The sequence below is a fragment of the Pseudophryne corroboree genome, chromosome 11 (assembly GCF_028390025.1).
Source record: "Pseudophryne corroboree isolate aPseCor3 chromosome 11, aPseCor3.hap2, whole genome shotgun sequence".
Lineage (NCBI taxonomy): Eukaryota > Metazoa > Chordata > Amphibia > Anura > Myobatrachidae > Pseudophryne > Pseudophryne corroboree.
Window position 1 is genome coordinate 112,922,193 of NC_086454.1, and position 25,748 is coordinate 112,947,940.

Sequence of the window (25,748 nt, forward strand, 5' to 3'; positions counted from 1 at the left end):
GATTATCTGTCAGATAATTATATAGTGTGTAGTGTGTACTTAGCTTTAGTGAACTAAACAGGTGGTTTTCCAGTGTGTGAGAGCAAATGGTTGCTTGTCATTTGCTCCCATACATTATTAGTAGTGATGTGCACCGGAATTTTTCGGGTTCTGTGTTTTGGTTTTGAATTCGGTTCCGCGGCCGTGTTTTGGATTCGGACGCGTTTTGGGAAAACCTCCCTAAAAATGTTTTGTCGGATTCGGGTGTGTTTTGGATTCGGGTGTTTTTTTTTACAAAAAACCCTCAAAAACAGCTTAAATCATAGAATTTGGGGGTCATTTTGATCCCATAGTATTATTAACCTCAATAACCATAATTTCCACTCATTTCCAGTCTATTCTGAACAACTCACACCCCACGATATTATTTTTAGTCCTAAAATTTGCACCGAGGTCGCTGTATGACTAAGCTAAGTGACCCAAGTGGCCGACACAAACACCTGGCCAATCTAGGAGTGGCACTGCAGTGTCAGACAGGATGGCAGATTTAAAAAATAGTCCCCAAACAGCACATGATGCAAAGAAAAAAAGAGGTGCACCAAGGTCGCTGGATGGCTAAGCTAAGCGACCCAAGTGGCCAACACAAACACCCGGCCCATCTAGGAGTGGCACTGCAGTGTCAGACAGGATGGCAGATTTAAAAAATAGTCCCCAAACAGCACATGCAGCACACATATGGATAGTATACTTGACGACACAGAGGTAGAGCAATGGACTACTGTACCATACTGCTATATATATACTGGTAGTCAGCAAAATTCTGCACTGTCCTCCTACTATATACTGCGCACAACTAAAATGCAGCACAGGTATGGATGGATAGTATACTTGACGACGCAAAGGTAGAGCAATGGACTACTGTACCGTACTGCTATATATATACTGGTGGTCAGCAAAATTCTGCACTGTCCTCCTACTATATACTGCGCACAACTAAAATGCAGCACAGGTATGGATGGATAGTATACTTGATGACACAGAGGTAGAGCAATGGACTACTGTACCGTACTGCTATATATATACTGGTGGTCAGCAACATTCTGCACTGTCCTCCTACTATATACTACAATGCAGCACAGATATGGAGCGTTTTTCAGGCAGAGAACGTAGATATTTTCAGCACACTGAGCACAGATATTTGCAGCACACTGAGCACAGATATTTGCAGCACACTGAACACAGAAACTGAGAGAACGCAGCCATGTCCTCTCGCTATCATCTCCAATGCACGAGTGAAAATGGCGGCGAAGCGCGGCTCCTTATATAGAATACGAATCTCTCGAGAATCTGACAGCGGGATGATGACGTTCGGGCGCACTCGGGTTAATTGAGCAAGGCGGGAAGATTCGAGTCTGCCTCGGAACCGTGTAAAATGGGTGAAGTTCGGGGGGGTTCGGATCCCGAGGAACTGAACCCGCTCATCTCTAATTATTAGATGTTCATTCCAAATAAATAAATATTTAGGTGTGTACCCAGCTTTAGAAACCAATAGCATGTTAAAAGTTTATAATGTATTTTGCACATTGGCATTCATTTAATAATTCTAAGTAGTTATCCGCTCAATATGTGTTTTAAAATGTCATCTAATAATTTTCCAATGATTCAGCCAACTATCAAACATTCAGACCAAATTTTACATTAAATTTAAGAAGCAATTACTTAATTTATGAAACATACCTGTACCAGTTATATGTGACTTGAATTTGTTGGGACTGATTCTTGGCTGCACGGATCTCTCTTCTCAGATGATAGGCATTTTTTCTGATAGTGTATGCCCAGCATTAGAAAGCACAGTGCTGTACTCACTGGACCTGATGCAGAATTTAATTCACAACAGAGCATATTTTGTACACAATGCTAATATAATGGATTACAAATAAACTATTATAATAGGGCAAACCAGATTAAATAAAATAACCCAACCTTGTAGAAGGTGCATGAACTCCCTGACATCTAAATAATAATGAGTACAAAGAACAAAAGAAGGGTCCAGTGGGAGGTACTCTATTCCTAATATTATGTTTCTACAGTAATTCAGTGGCTCCTTGTCCTTATATATCTTCCTTCATAAACAGTTTCCTTCAATCAATTTTTAAATCATTGTCTGAAGATCAGAAAATTTTAAGACAGTGATTCCAAAACTTGGGGCCTAATTCAGATCTGATCGCAGCAGCAAATTTGTTAGCTAATGGGCAACGCCATGTGCACTGCAGGGGGGACAGATATAACATGTGCAGAGAGAGTTAGATTTGGGTGGGGTGTGTTCAAACTGAAATCTAAATTGCAGACAAAAAATAAAGCAGCCAGTATTTACCCTTCACAGAAACAAAATAACCCACCCAAATCTAACTCTCTCTGCACATGTTATATCTGCCCCACCTGCAGTGACCATGGTTTTGCCCATTAGCTAACAAATTTGCTGCTGCGATCAGATCTGAATTAGTCCCTTGGTCCTTAAGGGATCATACATGTCCAGGTTTTATAGATATCCATGCTTAAGCACAGGTTATTTGGGAGCTGATTCGAAAGGTGCATGCAAAACATTGGTTGCAACATCGGCTCGTCAAGCAGCCCCAGCCTGGTGTGCATCCTCCCTTGTAAATTTTTCAAAATACTGCTACTTTCGCAGCCACCTGCTGAAACATGCCGATGATACTCCGATAACATCAGGGCCGCCTTAACAGCAGTGTAGACCCCTGGGCACAGCAATGCACTGGGCCCCCTACCCATCCTCCAGCGGTAGCGGTGGGTGGTGTTATCAGCGGCAGCTTTGATGTCCCGCTGGTGGTAGGGGGTGTTCTATCTTCCGATAGAGCATTTAGGACCTGGAGCAGTAATTTATGCTAATTACTCCTTTACTGCACAGATGGGGCTAAACTGTAGAAGGGGGCATTGAATGAAGAAGCCCTTGTACATTACTTCCAGGGTTGTAGGGGGTGTTTAATACATAGGGGAGAGTGTATAGTGGAGTGGGCTTAATATTTATCATTTTCCAGTGGGAGGGCAGCTTACTGCAGATATCTCAAGTTCCTTAAAATAGATTTCTTAGCTTTGAATGGGATAAAAAAACTAGAGAGTCCCACCTTTCAGGAGGTTCTGGGGACTTGGGGATCAGAGTTCAGGAGCCAGAGCAATTCACCAACGAAAATCTAAAACTGCATATTAGGCGTGTGGAGCTTGAGCATGGACCAGCTGCTTGAAGGCTGCTATCTCTGGTTCTGGGCATAGTAAAGACAAGCTGCCGGTGTCCACTAAAAGGGGAGCGTCCCAGTCTTTGGAGTATACCCTCAGAAAAACTCTAAGTCAGACAGAACCCAAGATATCTGGCTGGGAAGAGTAATTAACTGGCTTGGATGGGGACCACTACTTTCAAGTCGGATATCTTTGGTTTCCCAGGGCCAAATTTAAAAAATCTGGTACCCCTGGAAAGAGGGGACCCTCAGCTATCAGCTTAGGGCCCTTATACTCCTGGGGCCCTTGGGCAAGAGCACATTGAGCCCATACGAAAAGACGGCCCTGGATAACATACCCATGACACCTCTTTTTGGGATCACTTTAGGTCACCTCCCAGTTTCCACCCTGAAAAGCACGAGGCCTAATTCATGTTTATACGCAATGCTGATGTTCATGCAACTGAGAGATTAGCAGTAGACAGTGCATGAGCTGCGATCGCACTGCACATGCACCAAGCTACCTTTGCGATGCCACTTGCACTAAGAAGTTAAACAGATGGACAGGATGGAACCATTTACTAGAAAGGTTTCCTGGACTTTTTGCACATGTGCAGTAGCAAATAATCGTTCAACTGTGCAAACATCGGCACTGTGTACACCTCTCAATCAGGCCCTTAATTAGTCCCACAGTCAGTTTGATTATACCATCTATACTTGCATATCCTTAAAACCTGGACTATCAGGATGCCTTGAGAACCCAGTTTTGGAAACGTTAAGATGATTTTCAGAACATATACACTGCTCAAAAAAATAAAGGGAACACTTAAACAACACAATGTAACTCCAAGTCAATCACACTTCTGTGAAATCAAACTGTCCACTTAGGAAGCAACACTGATTGACAATCAATTTCACATGCTGTTGTACAACTGGAATAGACAACAGATGGGAATTATAGGCAATTAGCAAGACACCCCCAATAAAGGAGTTGTTCTGCATGTGGTGACCACAGACCACTTCCCAGCTCCTATGCTTTCTGGCTGATGTTTTGGTCACTTTTTAAAGCTGGCGGTGCTTTCACTCTAGTGGTAGCATGAGACGGAGTCTACAACCCACACAAGTGGCTCAGCTAGTGCAGCTCATACAGGATGGCACATCAATGCGAGCTGTGGCAAGAAGGTTTGCTGTGTCTGCCAGCGTAGTGTCCAGAGCATGGAGGTGTTACCAGGAGACAGGCCAGTACATCAGGAGACATGGAGGAGGCCGTAGGAGGGCAACAACCCAGCAGCAGGACCGCTACACCACCTTTGTGCAAGGAGGAACAGGAGGAGCACTGCCAGAGCCCTGCAAAATGACCTCCAGCAAGCCACAAATGTGCATGTGTCTACTCAAACGATCAGAAACAGACTCCATGAGGGTGGTATGAGGGCCCAACGTCCACAGGTGGGGGTTGTGCTTACAGCCCAACACCGGGCAGGACGTTTGGCATTTGCCAGAGAACACCAAGATTGGCAAATTCACCACTGGCGCCCTGTGCTCTTCACAGATGAAAGCAGGTTCTCACTGAGCACATGTGACAGACGTGACAGAGTCTGGAGACGCCAAGGAGAACGTTCTGCTGCCTGCAACATCCTCCAGCATGACCGGTTTGGCAGTGGGTCAGTAATGGTGTGGGGTGGAATTTCTTTGGGGGGCCGCACAGCCCTCCATGTGCTCACCAGAGGTAGCCTGACTGCCATTAGGTACCGAGATGAGATCCTCAGACCCCTTGTGAGACCATATGCTGGTGGGGTTGGCCCTGGGTTCCTTCTAATGAAAGACAATGCTAGACCTCATGTGGCTGGAGTGTGTCAGCAGTTCCTGCAAGACGAAGGCATTGATGCTATGGACTGGCCCGCCCGTTCCCCAGACCTGAATCCAATTGAGCACATCTGGGACATCATGTCTCGCTCCATCCACCAACGCCACGTTGCACCACAGACTGTCCAGGAGTTGGCGGATGCTTTAGTCCAGGTCTGGGAGGAGATCCCTCAGGAGACCATCCGCCACCTCATCAGGAGCATGCCCAGGCATTGTAGGGAGGTCATACAGGCACATGGAGGCCACACACACTACTGAGCCTCATTTTGACTTGTTTTAAGGACATTACATCAAAGTTGGATCAGCCTGTAGTGTGTTTTTCCACTTTAATTTTGAGTGTGACTCCAAATCCAGACCTCCATGGGTTAATAAATTTGATTTCCATTGATAATTTTTGTGTGATTTTGTTGTCAGCACATTCAACTATGTAAAGAACAAAGTATTTAATAAGAATATTTCATTCATTCAGATCTGGGATGTGTTATTTTAGTGTTCGCTTTATTTTTTTGAGCAGTGTATATCGTACAGTAATTCTGGATGGACTCATAGTGGATTCAAATAGAATGGTATCTAAATAATACACTTGTTCATTCCTTTTCTTTTTTATTAAGCAGCATATAATATTTTTATATTAATGAGTTGTCATAATATTAGTAATACCTTTCCAATATTCCTATACCAACATTAGAAACATTTGCAGAATTTATAATTTATTAACTTATCTACAAGATGTATCATTTTTCACATGTAGGGACTGGGGCACTGATAGGAACTCGGCCCTGCGATGTATTAAAGTAAAGATATTGCATTAGTGATCATTTTACTTTCATTTGCCGGGACAGCAACACTACTGCACATATACAGTACAGGGCCGGATTAAGGGCCACATGGGCCTGGAGCTGAAAATTTTCAAGGGCCTATACTGAGAAGGGGAGGAGCTGTGACTAGTGTTGTGTGGGTGTGGCCAGAGCCATATGGGTGTGTACACCCTATACACCATGAGCCCTAATGACTTCCTAAATACATAAACATAGATAATATGCATCATTTTGTGAGAAAACTAAAAAAACTATTTTAATACTTATGATTTATGATTGTTTGGCTAGCATGATGGGCCTATTTGTATGTGGAGGCCTGGAGCTGTAGCTCCATCCGCCCTATTGTTAATCTGGCCCTGATACAGTACGAGTAGTGCGTGCCGGGGAGTGATCATACAGATCTCTCTCCTACTGTTTTTGCAGAGTGTAGCTCATATTCTACAATCGCTAATGCCATCTTTACATTCTGGAGCTCTGTAAACTCGGCAAGAAATAATCCCCTGTGAAATAATGGCGGCTGCTTTTTTAGGTCGAAAACCGGGGACCACAGCAGGTAATCTCTGACCATATTAACCGTATTAACACTTGTAGCTCAAGTTCAGAACATTGGACCCCCTAGGCTAGCATAACTAAACTGCCTGAGAACACTATTCACATGGTAATCTATTGGGAATAGTAACCTGTGGCACATGAAGCAGAGTGATCCACCTCGTCCACAGCATGGCAAGAAAAGAAATGGTACGTGTACTAAAGTTCTGAACAAGTTTAATGATGCTATGAAGCAGTTTAGTTATGGGACCAGGGGCTCCCTTGTTGTGAACTTGAACCAATTGGCAGGTACCAACACTTGTACCTGCCTTATGCTGGGTGCAAGAGATCCATCTAAAACAGGCTTCCCTTCTCCATATGCTTGCCTCAGAAATTAGACTATAGCTGCACGCTGTTAGCAGCTGCATGGTGGCAGATGGGAGATGCGGGTCCTGGCTGTTGCCTGGTGACCGGGATGCTGCATCTCTTCCGACCACTAGGGCTCCTGGTCCCCACCTGGTGCCTAGCAACAGGCTCACGTTGGGCGTGCGGCATGCTGGGAACCGCGGGGCACCTGTCAACGGGGACACCGGAAGCAGACAGAGTTCCCTGTTGTTGTGTAATTAATGAATAAAGTGCATGGATGTGCAGCTAAATTAAGACCCCTTGGTTTGGATTGGTGCAGTCACCTCTTATATGCCTTTCCTGTGCACTCCACAAATGCTAGTTATAACTTCCATCTTCCTATGAGAAACTGCCAGCCCTGTGAGCTCTCGTGTTTGAGAATCTTTGCTTTACCCTATCTGGATCCTGTCTGCCTAGCATCAGGTGTAGTGTCTTGTCTTTGGTTTTTCCTGCAACTGACCATTATCATTGTCATTTGAATTCAGTTGATTCATACATAACCACCACATTTGCCCTTTATCACCACAGCCCCATTGCATTACAGTGTCTCTCCCTGACCTATATATCCTTGTATATTGTCTCAGCTCTTTTAATATGTCCTCAGTCCTATTTCTGGTCCTAGTCTTTCTCTTCCTGTCTTTGTCTTTTCTACCGACAGATAACTCTAGTCATCTCGGGGTCAAGCTCGTACTGTCGCCAGTGGTGTAAGTCCTGGTGGGCATCCCAGTACAGATAGGTGCATAAAGTCTTAAGGGAAATGCGTCTCTTATAGACAAGAAGGCCTGCTGATGCACTCTACGAGTCTTACACGCAGGTGTCTGGGGTTATTGTCCAAAAGATCCAGGATTATTGTCCTGAAGACTATCAACTTCCAAGTTTGTCCTACTTTTGGTCATCTGCCACCCCGGTCTCCATGCCAGTCTACCTAGGTACTTTCCTCAAACCATAACACACACATATGACACTCCCTTGAAACACCCACAAGATCTAACAGTTCAGTGTGATTGCAAGTTTGCCACCCAGTTCCCACCCTGAAAGACCCATTGCACACAAAGAGAGATCCAGCCAAGATCAGTCCAACTGTTGGAGATACAGAAAAAAAGCAATTTGTTCTGTATGCTAAAACTTGCTATAAACAACTGTGAAAAGAGCTTTATGCTACAGGTGTGGGCCCTCTTGTGTTGCCAAGCCCATGTCTTCAAATGTGTGTCCCCACCTGCCATGTGTTCGGTATCTGTTGAATGTGCTCATGCATCCGGTTTAGCTATTATCCCTTATTAGATCACCACCTAACTTCTGGTGGTCCAATATCTAGGCAGCACATCCTTCTGATGGCCTAATGCTCCTGACAGTGTTCTAGGTATGATGATGTTGGTAGCATGGGCCAAGGTCAGGGACATTTTAAGAGAGCAGGGTGCCCATGTGCAGAATCCTCTCCATGACATGGTAGGCTCCGGCATTGGGCCAGAGTCTACTGTGCATGTGCAGGTCTCTGGAAACATGGCACCCACCATGGTCTGGAGACTAAGTTCCTATTGCGCATGTGCAGTGGACATTTCGGAAGTGAATTTTGCCACGGCTACTGCAGCTGCAGTGCCTGTAGAAAGACTATGGAAAGGTAAGTATAAAACAACATGGGTGCAGTGTGTACAGTGTGCCACACCCCTGGACCCAGGAGCCTGTGTGTACTGCACACATTGCACCCATGATAGAAACGCCTATGGTCAAGGTGGATAATGGGTCATAGTGGAATGAGGTGGGCAGTTAGTGTGGTACCATAAGAGGGGTTACATAGAAACATAGAATTTGACAGCAGATAAGAACCACTTGGCCCATCTAGTCTGCCCTTTTTTTAACCATATTTTTATCTCAAAACTTATTTGATCCTTATTTCTTTGTAAGGATATCCTCATGTTTATCCCATGCATGTTTAAATTGCTCTACTGTCTTAGCCTCTACCACCTCTGATGGGAGGCTATTCCACTTGTCCACTACCCTTTCTGTGAAGTAATTTTTCCTCATATTGCTCCTGAACCACCCCCCTCCAGTCTCAGTGCCTATTGCTTCTCTTCATTTGGAGAATGTTTCCCTCCTGGACTTTGTTAAAACCCTTTATATATTTGAAAGTTTCTATCATGTCCCCCCTTTCCCTTCTCTGCTACAAACTATACATATTGAGATTTTTTTTAGTCTTTCTGGGTAAGTTTTGTGATGTAGGCCATGCACCATTTTAGTTGCCGTTCTTTGTACAGTCTATAATGTATTAATATCTTTTTGAAGATATGGCCTCCAAAATTGAACACAGTATTCTAGATGAGGCCGTACCAATGACATATACAGTGGCATTATTACTTCTTTCTTTCTGCTGCTGATTCCTCTCTCAATGCAGCAAAGCATCTGACTAGCCTTCCTCATTGCTTTGTTACATTGCTTACCTACCTAAAAGTCACCTGAAATAATGACTCCTAGATCCCTTTCCTCTGTAGTTTCCAGTGTAGTGCCATTAATACAATATTTAGCCTTTGGATTTTTGAGACCCAAGTGCATGATTTTGCATTTTTGGGCATTAAACTGTAATTGCCACACTTTTGACCACTCCTCTAGTCCAGTGGTTCTCAAACTCGGTCCTCAGGACCCCACACAGTGCATGTTTTGCAGGTCACCTGTAGATTTTTCAAATGTGACAGTTGGTGATACACAGTGTGCCTGCTGGGTGACATGGAAAACATGAACCGTGTGGGGTCCTGAGGACCGAGTTTAAGAACCACTGCTCTAGTCTACCTAGATCCTCAGTCATTTGTTTTACCACACCTGGTGTGTCTACCCTGTTGCATACCTTTGTGTCATCTGCAAAAAGGCAAACTTTCCCTTTAATGCTATTTGCAATGTCACCAATAAATATATTAAAAAGCACTGGTCCAAGTACAGATCCCTGGGGAACTCCACTGGTAACATTTCCCTCCTGTGAATGCACTCCATTTACCACAACGCTCTGCTTTCTATCCTGCAACCAAGATCTTATCCATTTAATAATCCTAGTATCCAATCCCAAGCTTTTAAGTTTATTTAGCAGTCTGCGATGTGGACAGTATCAAAAGTCTTACTAAAGTCTAGATAAGCTATATCCACGGCTCCACCTTTATCCATCACTTTAGTCACACAGTCAAAAAAGTCAATAAGATTTGTTTGACATGATCTCCCCCCAGTGAATCCATGCTGTTTGGGATCCTGTAAATTGCTGGATTTTAGATAATCTACAACTCTTTCTTTTAAGAGTGTTTCCATTAGTTTCCCTACTACTGATGTAAGACTCACTGGTCTGTAGTTGTTTGCCTCTTCCTTGCTTCAACTTTTGATGATTTATTGGTCAGATGCTGTCCTGTAGTGTAGTGTTTGGCATCCCTGGTGGCAGCAGCACAGGCCATGTTGATAGAAAGATATGAGTTGCCAGAGGTATTCATGGCTTGCTTGTTTAATGGGGCAAGAGGCTTGTGTCTTCTATTCCCCTTCCTATGGGTTTTGTGCAAAGTCAATTACAGGGTGGTCTGGCTATGCCATTCATTTCTGCTGTTGGCTGAGATGAAAGTGTTCAAGGAAGGATTGCCAGGACCCATAAACAGGTTCCTCCTTCCCCATCCCAAGGCTTTTTTTGTTGGAGTGACTGGGGTAGAGACTTCTGCACAAGCCTTGCTGTTGGTGGAGATTCCTTGGACTTCTGTTATGGATCACCTGAGTTAGTTCCAGCTGCTGCAGTGGGGCTTTTTTGTGTCTAGCTTCTCTACTGTTGGGCACTGGGTGCCAGGGTATTGCTCCTTTATCGAGTACTTCTTCTACAACAGGTCCTTCAGTTTGGCAGCAATTTTAAGTGGATGTGGCATTGCTAACTATGTGTTGTCTGGAGCTATTTAGTCAGGCCACAACTCAGCTATTCGTTGGTGCTCTGACCTGTGGTGCCTTTTTTTCACAATATAATTAGGGGGTGTGGAATGTGGGATCTCATCCACCTCCTTCATTGGACACTGATCTTGTTACTGCCAAGCCTAGTAATCTTGCTTCTTTGACTATGCCTTTGTTTATGGATGGTGAGATGTGTGATCATATGTATGTCCTGTAGCCCTGTGTTTCAACTATTTTGAGTGATCCAGTTACTTATTCTCTGTGAACTTCATCTGAGTATGATTAATAAACTGATCCCTCTTGAGTAGGTACTGTAGTTTGCCATCAGCTTGGGCTGCTAGAAATCAGCCCTCTAGTGCAATAGGTACTTAGGAATAGTATTTTGGTGAGGCTAAGTAGTAATGTCCATGGCACACTAAACAGGGTTATTCGTGACAATTTGAAGATACAATAGGTGTATTTGGACACATCTACATAGACGGTATTGGCAGTGGTGTTGTTGATGAAGATGAGAATAGGTCATATAAAGATTTGCTTAGTAGCATTTATGTTTTTGCTGCTGTCTATTTTGAAACTCATAAGTCCAAATACATGAACATGATCAGGTATCATCTTCTGATACACAGCCTGCTCAGTTTGGGAAGGGGCATTGTATGGAGAACATATGAGGAGGAGTTTCACAAGTAACAACATGGCATTACTGTTATGGATCTCTGTTGTAAAGATGTCAAGGTATGGCTTGATGTCAAGTATCCCCAGTAGGTACAGTCAGGGGCGTAGCCAGAACACTGAGGGTCCTATAGCAATATTTTGAAAGGACCCCTGCCCCAATTTTTCTAGAAAGACACCTCTCTGCAGCATTTGTTAATTATATTCCCCATAAAAGTGCCCTAGTTCATTTTCTGAATCACAGTAGTGCCTCAGATAATGTTATGCCCCATAGTAGTGCCCTAGTTTATTTTATGAACTATAGTAGCACCCTAGTTCCTGTTATGTTACACTGTAGAGCTGCCAGTACACATTATGCAACACAGTACCCCCAATTCACATTATGACATAGAGTGCCCTCAGTTCATATTAAACCTACTGTAGTGTCTCCATTTCATAGTATACCATATTACAGAGCCCCCAGTTCATATTATGCAACATTATAATGCCCTCCATTTCATTTTATACCACTTTACAATGAGCAGATCCAGGGGCATTTAGCTTTATTCTAAACCCTAAGGAATACGTTTGTAAGGTCTCCTAAGTATCACCCAATGGTAAAAAATGTATATAACACATGTAATTTTGGCAGGGAAAGTGGGCCCCTCTCAGCTCTGGGCCCCATAGCAACTGCACTCCCTGCACCTATGGTAGCTACGCCCTTGGGTACAGTGCATGTATGGACAGTGTATGGTGGTGGCTAGGGGTCATTTTTAACACTTTTAACTTTTATGTGGAGCTCCTCACTCCATTAAAGACTGCTAGAAGCAAGGTTCAAGAAATTCAGCACCTTTTTGAATTGGTGTAATTGTGTGGATAAAGGGGAACCAGGATTAGCACACTATCTTGATGAGTTCTTGGCAGTGGGTGCTTCTGATTTTTGCTGCTGCACATATTTACTTTTTTCTGTTCAGGGACTGTTCATGGACTTTAGTGTTTCCATCACCTATGACAGGGGTGGCCAACCAGTCAGAGGCAAAGAAAAGATCTGTAGTCAAAGGCAAGAGCCAGCATCATGCGCGCCGAAGGCGCAGGAGCAAAAATGGGGGCGTGGCCTAGTTTTCACAAAGCCACACCCCATTTTAGTGCACACTCCTTTCGGTATGACGTTTGTAGGAGTATGACCTTGTGTCAAAACTCCATTTTTAGTCATGTTGTACAGTGCCACATACATATAATGCCCCAGTACAGTGCCACATACATATAAAAATGCCAATAAATGGGTGCTTCCACACTGCCAGAAACATATGTCCCCACAGTGTCAGATACACATATGTCCCCACAGTGCCAGATATATATATGCCCGCAGTGCCAGATACATATATGCCCTACAGTACCAGATACACATATGCCCCACAGTACCAAGTACACAGATGCCCCACAGTGCCAGATACACATATGCCCAACAGTGCCAAATACATATATGCCTCACAGTGCCAGATACAGATATGCTCACAGTGCCAGATACACATATGCCCCACAATGCCAGATAAACATGTCCCCACAGTGCCAGATATGCCCCCAGTGCCAGATATGCCCCCAATGCCAGATACACATGCCCCCACAGTGCCAGCTATGCCCCCAGTGCCAGATACACATGTCCCCACAATGCCAGATATACATGTCCCCACAGTGGCAGCTATACCCCCAGTGCCAGCTATGCCCACAGTGCCAGATATACATGTCCGCACAGTGCCAGATATACATGTCCCCACAGTGCCAGATATGCCCCCAGTGCCAGATATACATGTCCCCACAGTGCCAGCTATGCCCCCAGTGCCAGATATACGTGTCCCCACAGTGCCAGCTATGCCCCCAGTGCCAGATATGCCCCCAGTGCCAGATATACATGTCCCCACAGTGCCAGCAATTTCCCCAGTGCCAGATATTCCCCCCTAGTGCCAGAAATACGTGTCCCCCCAGTGCCAGCAATGCACCCAGTGCCAGATATACATGCCCCCCCTTCCCCCGTGCTGCTGCTGTCTGTGAGGGGAGGCGAGCGCAGCATATGCCTCTACTACCCCTCACTCTCCGGCGGCGGTGTCTCTCTTCAATTAGGTGCCGGTCCGTGTGCCAATCAAAGCTCGTGGCCCGGCATCCTTAGCTGCCGGTCCGCAAGCTCTGATTAGCTCATGGACCGGCACTGAATTAAAGAGTGACACTGCCGCTGGAGACAAGTGTATGTGCCGGGCAACGGTGGCCAGGAGCTGGCCGAGCCGCATGCGGCGAATGAAAGAGCCACATGCAGCGGATGAAAGAGCCGCATGCGGCTCGAGAGCCGCGGGTTGGCCACCGCTGACCTATGACATATCTCCCAACATTGCTAAAGCAGTGGCTGGTACAACTGCGCGACAAAGCTGTGCCCGCACTTGAAAAGCAGGGCATCGTTTATGAGAAAGGGGACGTGACTTGTGGGAGTGCCATGATTGCGAGCCAAACCCCACCATTTTCATCACTGAGGGGGCATGCCCAGCGCTCTATGAGCTGCTGGCATGACCTCTCTCCCTCTGTCTCCCGTGAATAGATGCTGTGCGCATATTCACCGCTGCTCTGCTAAGCAGGGCAGCGGTGATGGAAGCCTCCCAACTGCCCCCCACCGCGGGACACTGGGGACCACGGGTGGGACAGTCCCAAAAAAATGGGACTGTCCCGCGAAAATTGGGACTGTTGGGAGATATGCCTATGACATGACGGAAGGTCCTACATCATTGCTGTCTTACTATACTGTAGGAATCAGAATTGATCCTTTGGCAGACCTGTCACCTTCCATCCAACAAGGCATTGATGCTGAGAGATGCAATTTGATGCTAGGCTTAATCTTTTAAATTTACTAAACTTTGTGTTAAGTTATTCCCATGGGTAGGGTTTTTCGGTAGAAAGACCAAACATTTTCGCAGGGATAAAAAATTTGTTGATTGCCTGCAAAAATCAAGAGAGACCTTTTGACAGTTTTGAGTCTTTTCTTGCATTCCTCCAGCAGTGGCCAATGTATAATTAGAATTTATAACTCATGCAGCTGATTCAACAGGTTTCAGGACATATTTGGATGGTATTTGCTGTACCCCCTGTGGCTGGTGGAAGGGTTTTTGAGTAGCTTAACCAGGAATATCCTGCTTTAATTATTCACTATCATGGTAGCTTTAGATCTATTGGGGTAATTCTGAGTTGATCGCAGCAGGAACTTTGTTAGCAGTTGGGCAAAACCATGTGCACTGCAGGGGGGGCAGATATAACATGTGCAGAGAGCGTTAGATTTGGGTGGGTTATTTTGTTTCTGTGCAGGGTAAATACTGGCTGCTTTATTTTTACACTGCAATTTAGATATCAGTTTGAACACACCACACCCAAATCTAACTATCCCTGCACATGTTACATCGGCCTCCCCTGCAGTGCACATGGGGGGTCATTCCGAGTTGTTCGCTCGTTATTTTTTTCTCGCAACGGAGCGATTAGTCGCTAATGCGCATGCGCAATGTCCGCAGTGCGACTGCGCCAAGTAAATTTGCTATGCAGTTAGGTATTTTACTCACGGCATTACGAGGTTTTTTCTTCGTTCTGGTGATCGTAATGTGATTGACAGGAAGTGGGTGTTTCTGGGCGGAAACTGGCCATTTTATGGGTGTGTGCGAAAAAACGCTACCGTTTCTGGGAAAAACGCGGGAGTGGCTGGAGAAACGGAGGAGTGTCTGGGCGAACGCTGGGTGTGTTTGTGACATCAAACCAGGAACGAAACTGACTGAACTGATCGCAGATGCCGAGTAAGTCTGGAGCTACTCAGAAACTGCTAAGAAGTGTCTATTCGCAATTCTGCTAATCTTTCCTTCGCAATTTTGATAAGCTAAGATTCACTCCCAGTAGGCGGCGGCTTAGCGTGTGCAATGCTGCTAAAAGCAGCTTGCGAGCGAACAACTCGGAATGACCCCCATGGTTTTGCCCAACTGCTAACAAAGTTGCTGCTGCGATCAACTCGGAATTACCCCCTATAGGCTATCATTTGTGAAGAAAGAGTGTATTTTTTGGGTGTGACAGTCTAATTGGGTATGCAATTAATCAAAAGCATTTTGTCTTACTGCTGGTGATTCACTTACTTGCGCAAATTGTCCCCTGCTGTTTGACCTGTAAAATTGTGCTTATTTGAGCATTTGACTATGAGGCAGCCCATGGCATATGTCCTAATAAATATTAAGGCCATGTCAGCTGCAGCGATGGGCTATGAATCGGAGAGATTGCACACTATCTCATATGGATTTGCTATCTCTTATTTAATTTAGATTATGAATTGCTTCCAGAGTATAATGTTGGACTGCACCCGCTTATCTCCTTTTATGTGGGGGCCTCAAGGAGAAGGGATTTGGCCTTTTTACCCTGATTGAATGCCACATTGTGCTGGTGACTCGGCAGGTTATTTGGTTTTTACCTTGGGTCAAGTAACTCCATACACACACTTTTCCAGTTAATTGGTTAGTGTAAGAATAAATATGTAAAACTATTTCATAAAGTAAGTTTAAATAACATTCAGCTTTATTTAATTGACATTCAGCGAGTTGCTGTTCTATGTTTAGAAATGTAACATTTAAATTAGACTTAAATAGGGCCTGTTTGCTAATTTTAGATAGATTTGAAGGAAAATGTTTTTTTTATTAGGGGATGGAGCTGGTTTAGGAGTGATAGGGAGTAGGTAGTTGTATGGAGGTAGTTCTCAGATCTCTAGTCATACTACTATAGTGGGAAAACAGCTGAATCCAGTGGCCATCTTGCTGCAGTAGAACAGGAGGTTCCATACCTTCCAATACACAACTTTAAATGATTTAATTATAATGAGGTTAGCACACCATCATTCTGGGTGGGCCTGTGATTGATGTCATTGGAAGAATTGTTAGAAACATCTGAATTTTGTGTGTGGTGATGGTCTAGGAGAAGGCACCAATCATGGACTGATGGGCTGGCAGAAGGACCCCATCATTGGGGTAAATTTTCTAAGATGGGAGTTCTATTTAAGATGGGATGTTGCCAATAGCAACCTATCAGATTCTACTTCTCATTTACCTAGCACCTTCTACAAGATAATGCCTGGAATCTGATTGGTTGCTGTGGGCAACATCTCATCTTAAATAGAACTCCCATCTTAGAAAATTTACCCCATTGTCTCATTTTTTATAAACAGTCTGTCTGGTTACAATACTGAAGTAATTTAGTAATACATAAATAATTTAAATACAAGTTGACCATTTACCCTGCCAATACTTATAAGCAGTGCTGCAAGTAGAAAAAAATTCTTATGGGTACTGTGTGTGCGCGCCTTCATGAAAAAAAATGGGTGTGGCCACATGCCACATGGGGTGTGGCCAATGAAAGTGGGGCATGATACACATATGACCCCAATAGTGCAGTGCCAGATACACATATGCCCCCCAGTGCCAGATACACACATGCCCCCACAGTGCCAGATTCACATATGCCCCCATGGTGCTAGATAAGCCCCCACAGTGCCAGATACACATACGCCCCCACAGTGCCAGGTACACATATGTCCCCACAGTGCCAGATACATATATTCCTCCACGTTGGGAGATATGCCCCCACATTGCCAGATATGATCCCACATTGCCAGATACACATGCCCCCACAGTGCTAGATATGTCCCCACAGTGTCAGATACACATATTCCCCCAAGATGCCAGATATGCCCTCATACTGCCAAATATGCCCCCACAGTGCCAGATAAACATATTACCCCACCTTGTCAGATATGCCCCCATGTTGCTAGATATGCCCCCACATTGACAGATACACATGCCCCCACAGTGCCAAATATGCCCCCACAGTGCCAGATACACATATGCCCCACGCTGACAGATACAGTATGCCCACACGTTGCCAGATATGTCCCCATGTTGCCAGATACACATGCCCCTACGGTGCCAGATATACCCTCATAGTGCCAGATATGCCCCCACAATGCCAGATACGCATTCCCCCACAGTGCTAAATATGCCCCCACAGTGCCAGATACAAATATTCCCCCATGCGGCCAGATATACCCCCACAGTGCCAGATATGCCCCCACATTACCAGATACACATGCCCCTACAGCGCCAGATATGCCCCCATAGTGCCAGATACCTGTATGCCCCCACAGTGCCAGATAAACATATTACCCCACCTTGCCAGATACAGTATGCCCAGACGTTGCCAGATATGCCCCCACGTTGCCAGATACACATGCCCACATGGTGCCAGCAATGCCCTCATAGTGCCAGATATGCCCCCACAGTGCCAGATATGCCCCCACAGTGCCAGATACACATGCCCACACGGTGCCAGCTATGCCCTCATAGTGCCAGATATGCCCCCACAGTGCCAGATATGCCCCCCAGCAATGCAAATCACCGTTGTTGTTGTTGCTGCTGCTGCCTGGGGCCAGCACTTGTCTGCTGCTGCGGTCGGGGAAGGGAGAGGAGAGCGCCTACCCTGCCCCCAGTCCGGTCTCTTTCTGCGGCGTTGTCCCACAGATCAGATTCTGTCGCTGGTATGCGAGCCAATCAGAGCTTGCGGTCCGACAGCAGTGGACCCTGATTGGCTGCTGGTCCGCGAGCTCTTATTGGCTCACAAATCAGTACGTGCCGCCGCCGCTGCTGCAACCACCGGACTGACTCACAGGGATGAAACAGATTGAAGGAGAGGAGAGGTGCATTCTGCGCTCTCCTTTCTCCACTGTGTTTGCAAGGTGGTGGCCCAGCGGTACGATGTACCGGCTGGGAATTTCTTACCGGTACGCCGTACCGCCATGTACCACCATACTTGCAGCACTGCTTATAAGGTTTCATTTGTTATTAGATAAGTTATTATATATGTTAAATGGTTACTGGTGTTAAAGATGGCTCAGAAGGGCTGTCATCAGCCAAAATAGAGTTTATAATATCAGAATGCATTTCATATGCCTGAAGAGATGATACACCTCTTGGGCGTGACAGGCTGTGAAAGCCAATATCCCCGGTCTGCATTAACTTTATGGTGAGACAACAATGTTAGTTCAGTTACAACTTTTTACTGTAGGTATCTTATGTCTCTTGGGGATGGAGTTTTAGACTTTGATTAGCTATTGTCATTAGTCGCCAGATCACTATTTCTTCTGTCATCAGCCAATTTGTAGTTTAAGACATTCTGGGTAACTGCTTGTAGCTTATATTTGAAACTATGGCCCTCATTCCGAGTCGTTCGCTCGGTATTTTTCTTCGCATCGCAGCGTTTTTCTGCTTAGTACGCATGCGCAATGTTCGCACTGCGACTGCGCCAAGTAATTTTGCTATGAAGATAGTATTTTTACTCACGGCTTTTTCTTCGCTCCGGCGATCGTAGTGTGATTGACAGGAAATGGGTGTTACTGGGCGGAAACACGGCGTTTTATGGGCGTGTGGATAAAAACGCTACCGTTTCCGGAAAAAACGCGGGAGTGGCTGGAGAAACGGAGGAGTGTCTGGGCGAACGCTGGGTGTGTTTGTGACGTCAAACCAGGAACGACAAGCACTGAACTGATCGCAGATGCCGAGTAAGGTTGAAGCTACTCAGAAACTGCTAAGTAGTTTGTAATCGCAATATTGCGAATACATCGTTCGCAATTTTAAGAAGCTAAGATTCACTCCCAGTAGGCGGCGGCTTAGCGTGTGTAACTCTGCTAAAATCGCCTTGCGAGCGAACAACTCGGAATGAGGGCCAATATTGTGCCCCATACACAGCAGTCACAAGTCAACTGCAAGAAAATGTTACGATTAGGATCTCCTAGGATTGCGACTCTATCATATTGGACTGAAAACACATTAGAGTAAAAGCCTTTATATACAAGTATTGACCTCCATGTAAGGTAAATAGATTGCCCTGTAGTTGCAGCTAGGTTATGACTATTAGCGTAAGACAATAATGCATACAAGTTATGACGTGGTATTGCTGGCAGTATTTATTTATTTAATGTTCAAAGCGGAGGTGATTTGTAATAGAGTGCTAGACAGCTACAGCACAGCACAATAAGGTCAATACGCCTATTATATAAGATAAATGGTATAATATCTGGACATCCAGATAACAATATGTAAATCTGTTATATTTCCATAGTTTGGCTTTGATGTTTCTCTGATTTCCATTCGATAATTGATTAATATTATGCATTCATCTTAAAAACAACATCAATTCTATATCTTATATTAGAGATGATGATGTACAGGTCTGATCTGGGCCCCCTCCTCTCTAGCTGGCAGCGCTGTAACTCTGGGCACTAGGGTCCCTAGGGGACCCTACCGCTGTCCCAGAGTTTAGAGTGCATGCGCAGATCTCCAGGGAAATGACCCAGCGGGCATTTTTCCTGTGATTTTCCTACTGCACATGTACGAAACACTGGGAAAATGGGGCCATTTTCCCAGTGATTTCTGCACCGCGGGACTGTGGAGTGTAAGTATAAAAATAAAGGGGGCCCATGTGCACTGCACACACTGCACCCATTTTAAAAACGCTAGTGGTTTTGAATCAAACCGAGTATGGACTCGGGTCACTTTGGGGTTACGAGATGAATCGAGTCCAGGTTCGAGTCATCCCCCCAAGTTCTAATCTCAGATACAAAAACCAAAGCTCTAGTATTTTGGATGTCATGTAAGACCCTTTTTCTTGATTTCAGGTGCAATTTCACACTGGAAATAGTAGGAAATGAATGTTATTGAGGATAATAATATTGTAGGAACAAACAAAGACCCAAATTGCATGATTTTAGCTGTAATTTTGAAGAAATACATATACAAAACCAAAACTAAAACATTTGACGTGGTTTTGGCAATAAGCAAAACACAACCATGATTTAAGGCCCATACACACTTGCCGATAAAATGAGCGACATTGCTCATTTTCCCCCTCCCTGAGCGATGTCGCTCATTTTAGTGTGTATGCCGCCAGCGACGACCGATGCGTGACCCCACGGGTCGGCAACGATCATCGCTGTCGGCGTGCATGCATGCTCGATCTGGACTGTGGTCCAGGAGCTGCATGCACGGCCGGCGGAGGCATGACGTCACTGAGCGATATGAGCGGTCATATCGCTCAGTGTGTACAGGCGGCCGCCGACCGTCCGGCCTGGGAGGGGAAACACTAGACAACGTCGCTCACAGAGCGACATCGTCTAATGTGTATGGGCCTATAGAGCCAAAACAAAAACAAAATTACATAAGTCTGTGCACAGCTCTAGTTTAAATTAGGTATACAAGTACCAAAGATTTGCTCTCTCTATAATATAAAAGCAAGAGACATGTCAAATCTATTAGTTATTTATTTTATTTATTAACAGTTTCTTATATAGCGCAGCATATTCTGTTGCACTTTACAATTAGAACAACAGTAATAGAACAAAACTGGGTAAAACCAGACAGACATAGAGGTAGGATGGCCCTGCTCGCAAGCTTACAATCTATAGGGAAATAGGCATAGATACACAAGGATAGATGCTACCTATTGCATAATGGTCCACCAGATTGCTAGGTTCTTAATGGGTTGTATGATGATACCCCACAAAGTTATCCAAGTGTCAGGAGGGTGTGAGACTAAAGAAAGACAAGATATGTGATGTTATGAATACTCTACAGAGGATGTATATTAACTATGCTTCTTTGTTTTTACAGATACTATAATATATAGAACCGAAAATGACCACAGAGGCTGCACATCTGTAACTTACTGCACTAAGACATGTGAAATTAAAACTTATGAATTACCATGTACACCAAAAACAATCAGCACTACACAAATTAGTTCCACAACATCAGTCACTTTAACATCAACAACACAATCCACATCTACTAGATCTTCAAGTACCAGCACAGCAAAACCATCCACAAATACCAGAACTACTACCACTAGCACACCAATAACTACCACTAGTACTGCAACTACTACATTGACAACACCATCCACAACTACCATTACTACTACTATCACACCAACTACCACTAGTACTGCAACTACTACATCTACAACACCGTCCACAACTACCAGACCTACTACTACTAGCACACCAACAACTACCACTAGTACTGCAACTACTACATTTACAACAACATCCACGACTACTGGAACTACTACAAAACCAACTACTACAACTGGTACTGCAACTACTACATCTACAACACCATCCACAACTACCAGACCTACTACTAGTAGCACACCACCAACTACCACTAGTACAGCAACTACTACATCTACAACACCATCAACAACTACCATACCTACTACTACTAGCACACCAACAACTTCTACTAGTACTGCAATTAGTACATCTACAACACAATCCACAACTACCAGACCTACTACTACTAGTACACCAATAACTACCACTAGTACTGCAACTACTACATCTACAACACCATCCACAACTACTACTACGCCAACAACTACCACTAGTACTGCAACTACTACATCTACAACACCATCAACAACTACCATACCTACTACTACTAGCACACCAACAACTACCACTAGTACTGCAACTAGTACATCAACATCACCATCCACAACTACCGGAACTACTACAACACCAACAACTACAACTAGTACTGCAACTACTACATCTACAACACCATCCACAACTACCAGACCTACTACTACTAGTACACCAACAACTTCCACTAGTACTGAAACTACTACATCTACAACACCATCCACAACTACCATAACTACTACTAGCACACCAACAACTACCACTAGTACTGCAACTACTACATCTACAACACCATCCACAACTACCAGACCTACTACTACAAGCACACCAACAACTGCCACTAGTACTGCAACTACTACATCTACAACACCAGCAACAACTATTATATCTACTACTACTAGCACACCAACAACTACTACTAGTGCTGCAACTAGTACATCTACAACATCATCCACAAGTACCGGAACTACAACAACACCAACGACTACAACTGGTACTGCAACTACTACATCAACAACACCATCCACATCTACAAGACCTACTACTAGTAGTACATCATTAACTACCACTAGTGCTGCAACTACTACATCTACAACAGCCACAACTACCATAACTACTACTACACCACCAACTACCACTAGTATTGCAACTACTACATCTACAACACCATCCACAACTACCGGAACAACTACAACTGTTACTGCAACTACTACATCTACAACACCATCCACAACTACCAGACCTACTACTACTAGCACACCAACAACTACCACTAGTATTGCAACTACTACATCAACAACACTATCAACAACTACCATACCTACTACAACTAGCACACCAACAACTTCTACTAGTACTGCAACTAGTACATCTACAACACCATCCACAACTACCAGACCTACTACTACTAGTACACCAACAACTGCCACTAGTACTGCAACTACTACATCTACAACACCATCAACAACTATTATATCTACTACTACTAGCACACCAACAACTTCTACTAGTACTGCAACTAGTACATCTACAACACCGTCCACAACTACCGGAACTACTACAACACCAACAACAACTACAACTGGTACTGCAACTACTACATCTACCACACCATCCACAACTACCAGACCTACTACTACTAGTACACCAACAACTGCCACTAGTACTGCAACTACTACATCTACAACACCATCAACAACTATTATATCTACTACTACTAGCACACCAACAATTACTACTAGTACTGCAACTAGCACATCTACAACATCATCCACAAGTACCGGAACTACAACAACACCAACGACTACAACTGGTACTGCAACTACTACATCAACAACACCATCCACATCTACAAGACCTACTACTAGTAGTACATCATTAACTACCACTAGTACTGCAACTACTACATCTACAACACCAGCCACAACTACCAGACCTACTACTACTAGTACACCAATAACTACCACTAGTACTGCATCTACAACACCATCCACAACTCCCGTAACTACTAGCACAACAAAACCAACCACCAGTACTGCGACTACTAGAACTACAACACAACTGACAACTACTATAACATCATCCACTAGTACAGGTAAGTCTTTATTCAGTTTATGTAATGATATATAGAAATAATAACCAATAACATGTTATAACATTACAAAAGTTCAAACGTTCATTTACTGTGTATACTGACACAATTCATAATATTTTAGATCCTGAAAGGCTTATTTCCAGAGCCCAAATTATATATTTTAGTGTCCTAGAGGGTAGGGAACACCCACAACTCCCATACTGTATTATTGGAATCAGTCATAGACAGTATTCTGCTGGAGGAGATTCAGTATATGACTACTTATAAAAACTGTTGTGCAGTTCAACATACTCAACTTATCCCATCCACTCATATAACAGGGACAAGTGATAGGCGGACTATCCTAGTCTGAACCAGTTCTCTTTCACAGAGACATAGTATAAAATGCTTTTGCAAAATAACTTTGCGTAATTCCTTTTAGAGCACATTTCATCTGACAGTTACTAAAATATAATATAGAATTTGAAATGTACAGAAAATGTAAATCAATTGAAATAATAGCACATAACCTTAATAAGAAACATTCATCTATGTTGTTTAAACAAGATCTATCAGAAGACTTAATTTGACATTTTATGTTTGCAGTGTAAAATGTGTAAATTACTTTTGTTCAGGTTACCATATTTGTTTTAATTGAGGCTATGTTACCCTATGCTTAATATGCATATGGATTACAGACAGACAGACAGACAGATAGATAAAGTAGCTATTTCTTTTTATTTTAATCATTTTAAGAAAAATCAACATTATCATAACCCCTGACACACATCAAAGATATGCATACAAAGCCCCATAACTCAGCATAATACACGGGGGAGCAATGTACTGTATATTATAACATAGTTAGTTGAACATGGCTTCACTAAGGTCATTTTTTTTAACCCCTTTGAGATATATATATATATATTTTTTTTTTTTCAAGTGGTTAACTTCTGAATGTTGTGAATCAAAATATAATAATAATAATAATAATAATAATAATAATTAATTATTATTATCTACTACTACTACTACTACTACTACTACTACTACTATGATATGTTGTACATGATTATGATGTAAATATGCTACTGCAAATCTGTTAGTACTCAGTACCTCAGTGAGGTGTAACACCCATTATCATTGCTTCAGTGACCAAAATCCTGTCTCCACAGAAACAACACATTTCACATCGATCAAAGCAACAAATCACTCCACTCCGGCTAAACATCCGACTGAAGTAACCACAATAATTGTGAGTACCTGTCAACTGATTTTTCTTACACCACTTGATAACTTCTTTCATATTTGTTTGCCAGCAGTTGCATATTCCTGTGTTCCTTTATGAAACATAGGGGGACATTTACTAAACAGTGATAAGAGCAGAGAAGTGAGCCAGTGGAGATGTGCCCATGGCAATTAATCAGCACTGCAGTAACATGTATAATTTGCATACCATAAAATTATACAGAGCTGCTGATTGGGTGATGAGGCAATTTTTCCACTGGCCCACTTCTCCGCTCTTATCTCTGCTTAATAAATGTCCCCCTTAGTTACATATGCTTAATACAAATGGAGTCAGTTTATTTTAGATAAATTGCACACAGCATGTTGAGCAGATTAAAGCGGGATCCGGTCTGAAGATCGACAGTATCTAGGTCGACAATGTTTAGGTCGACCACTGTAGGTCGACAGTCACTAAGTCGACATGGATGGAAGGTCGGCAGGGTTTCTATGTCGACATGTGCTAGGTCGACAGGTCTAAAGGTCGACATGAGTTTTTCACATTTTTTTCTTTTTTTGAATTTTTTCATACTTAACGATCCACGTGGACTACGATTGGAACGGTAATCTGTGCCGAGCGAAGCGGTAGCGGAGCGAAGGCACCATGCCCGAAGCATGGCGAGCGAAGCGAGCCCATCCATGTCGACCTAGTGACTGTCGACCTATAGTGGTCAACCTAAACATTGTCGACCTAGATACTGTCGATTTGATGAACCACACCCGATTAAAGCCCCCATTTTAAATACAGTTCACAATAGGCAGGATGTAAACCCAAATCCAGCGGCTGTGCGAGATGCCGGACGATCTTGGACATGCCTTGTAAGTGATTACCCCTTTTAAGAAAATGTCCGAGATCTGCCGAAATCTCGCACCTCCAGCAATCTCAGGTGTCATTACTTCCGGCCCATAGTCTGAAATAAACGGTACTTTTATGTTGTCATTGTAACAGCGAAATGCAAAATTTCCTACAGTTGGAGTTTGCGAAATACAAA

At 43.8% G+C, this 25,748-nt stretch overlaps 1 protein-coding gene across 1 annotated transcript in view; it reads left to right on the forward strand.

The window, feature by feature from the left end:
- The window catches only part of LOC134968663 (mucin-2-like), a 34,154-nt gene extending 9,334 nt beyond the window's left edge, over positions 1-24,820 (forward strand). Inside the window, exons 5-6 of the mRNA XM_063944185.1 lie at positions 21,085-23,493; positions 24,648-24,820. Of these exons, the coding sequence (XP_063800255.1) occupies positions 21,085-23,493; positions 24,648-24,820 (2,582 nt within the window). The remainder of the gene's footprint in view (positions 1-21,084; positions 23,494-24,647) is intronic.
- The last annotated feature ends 928 nt before the right edge of the window (positions 24,821-25,748 follow it).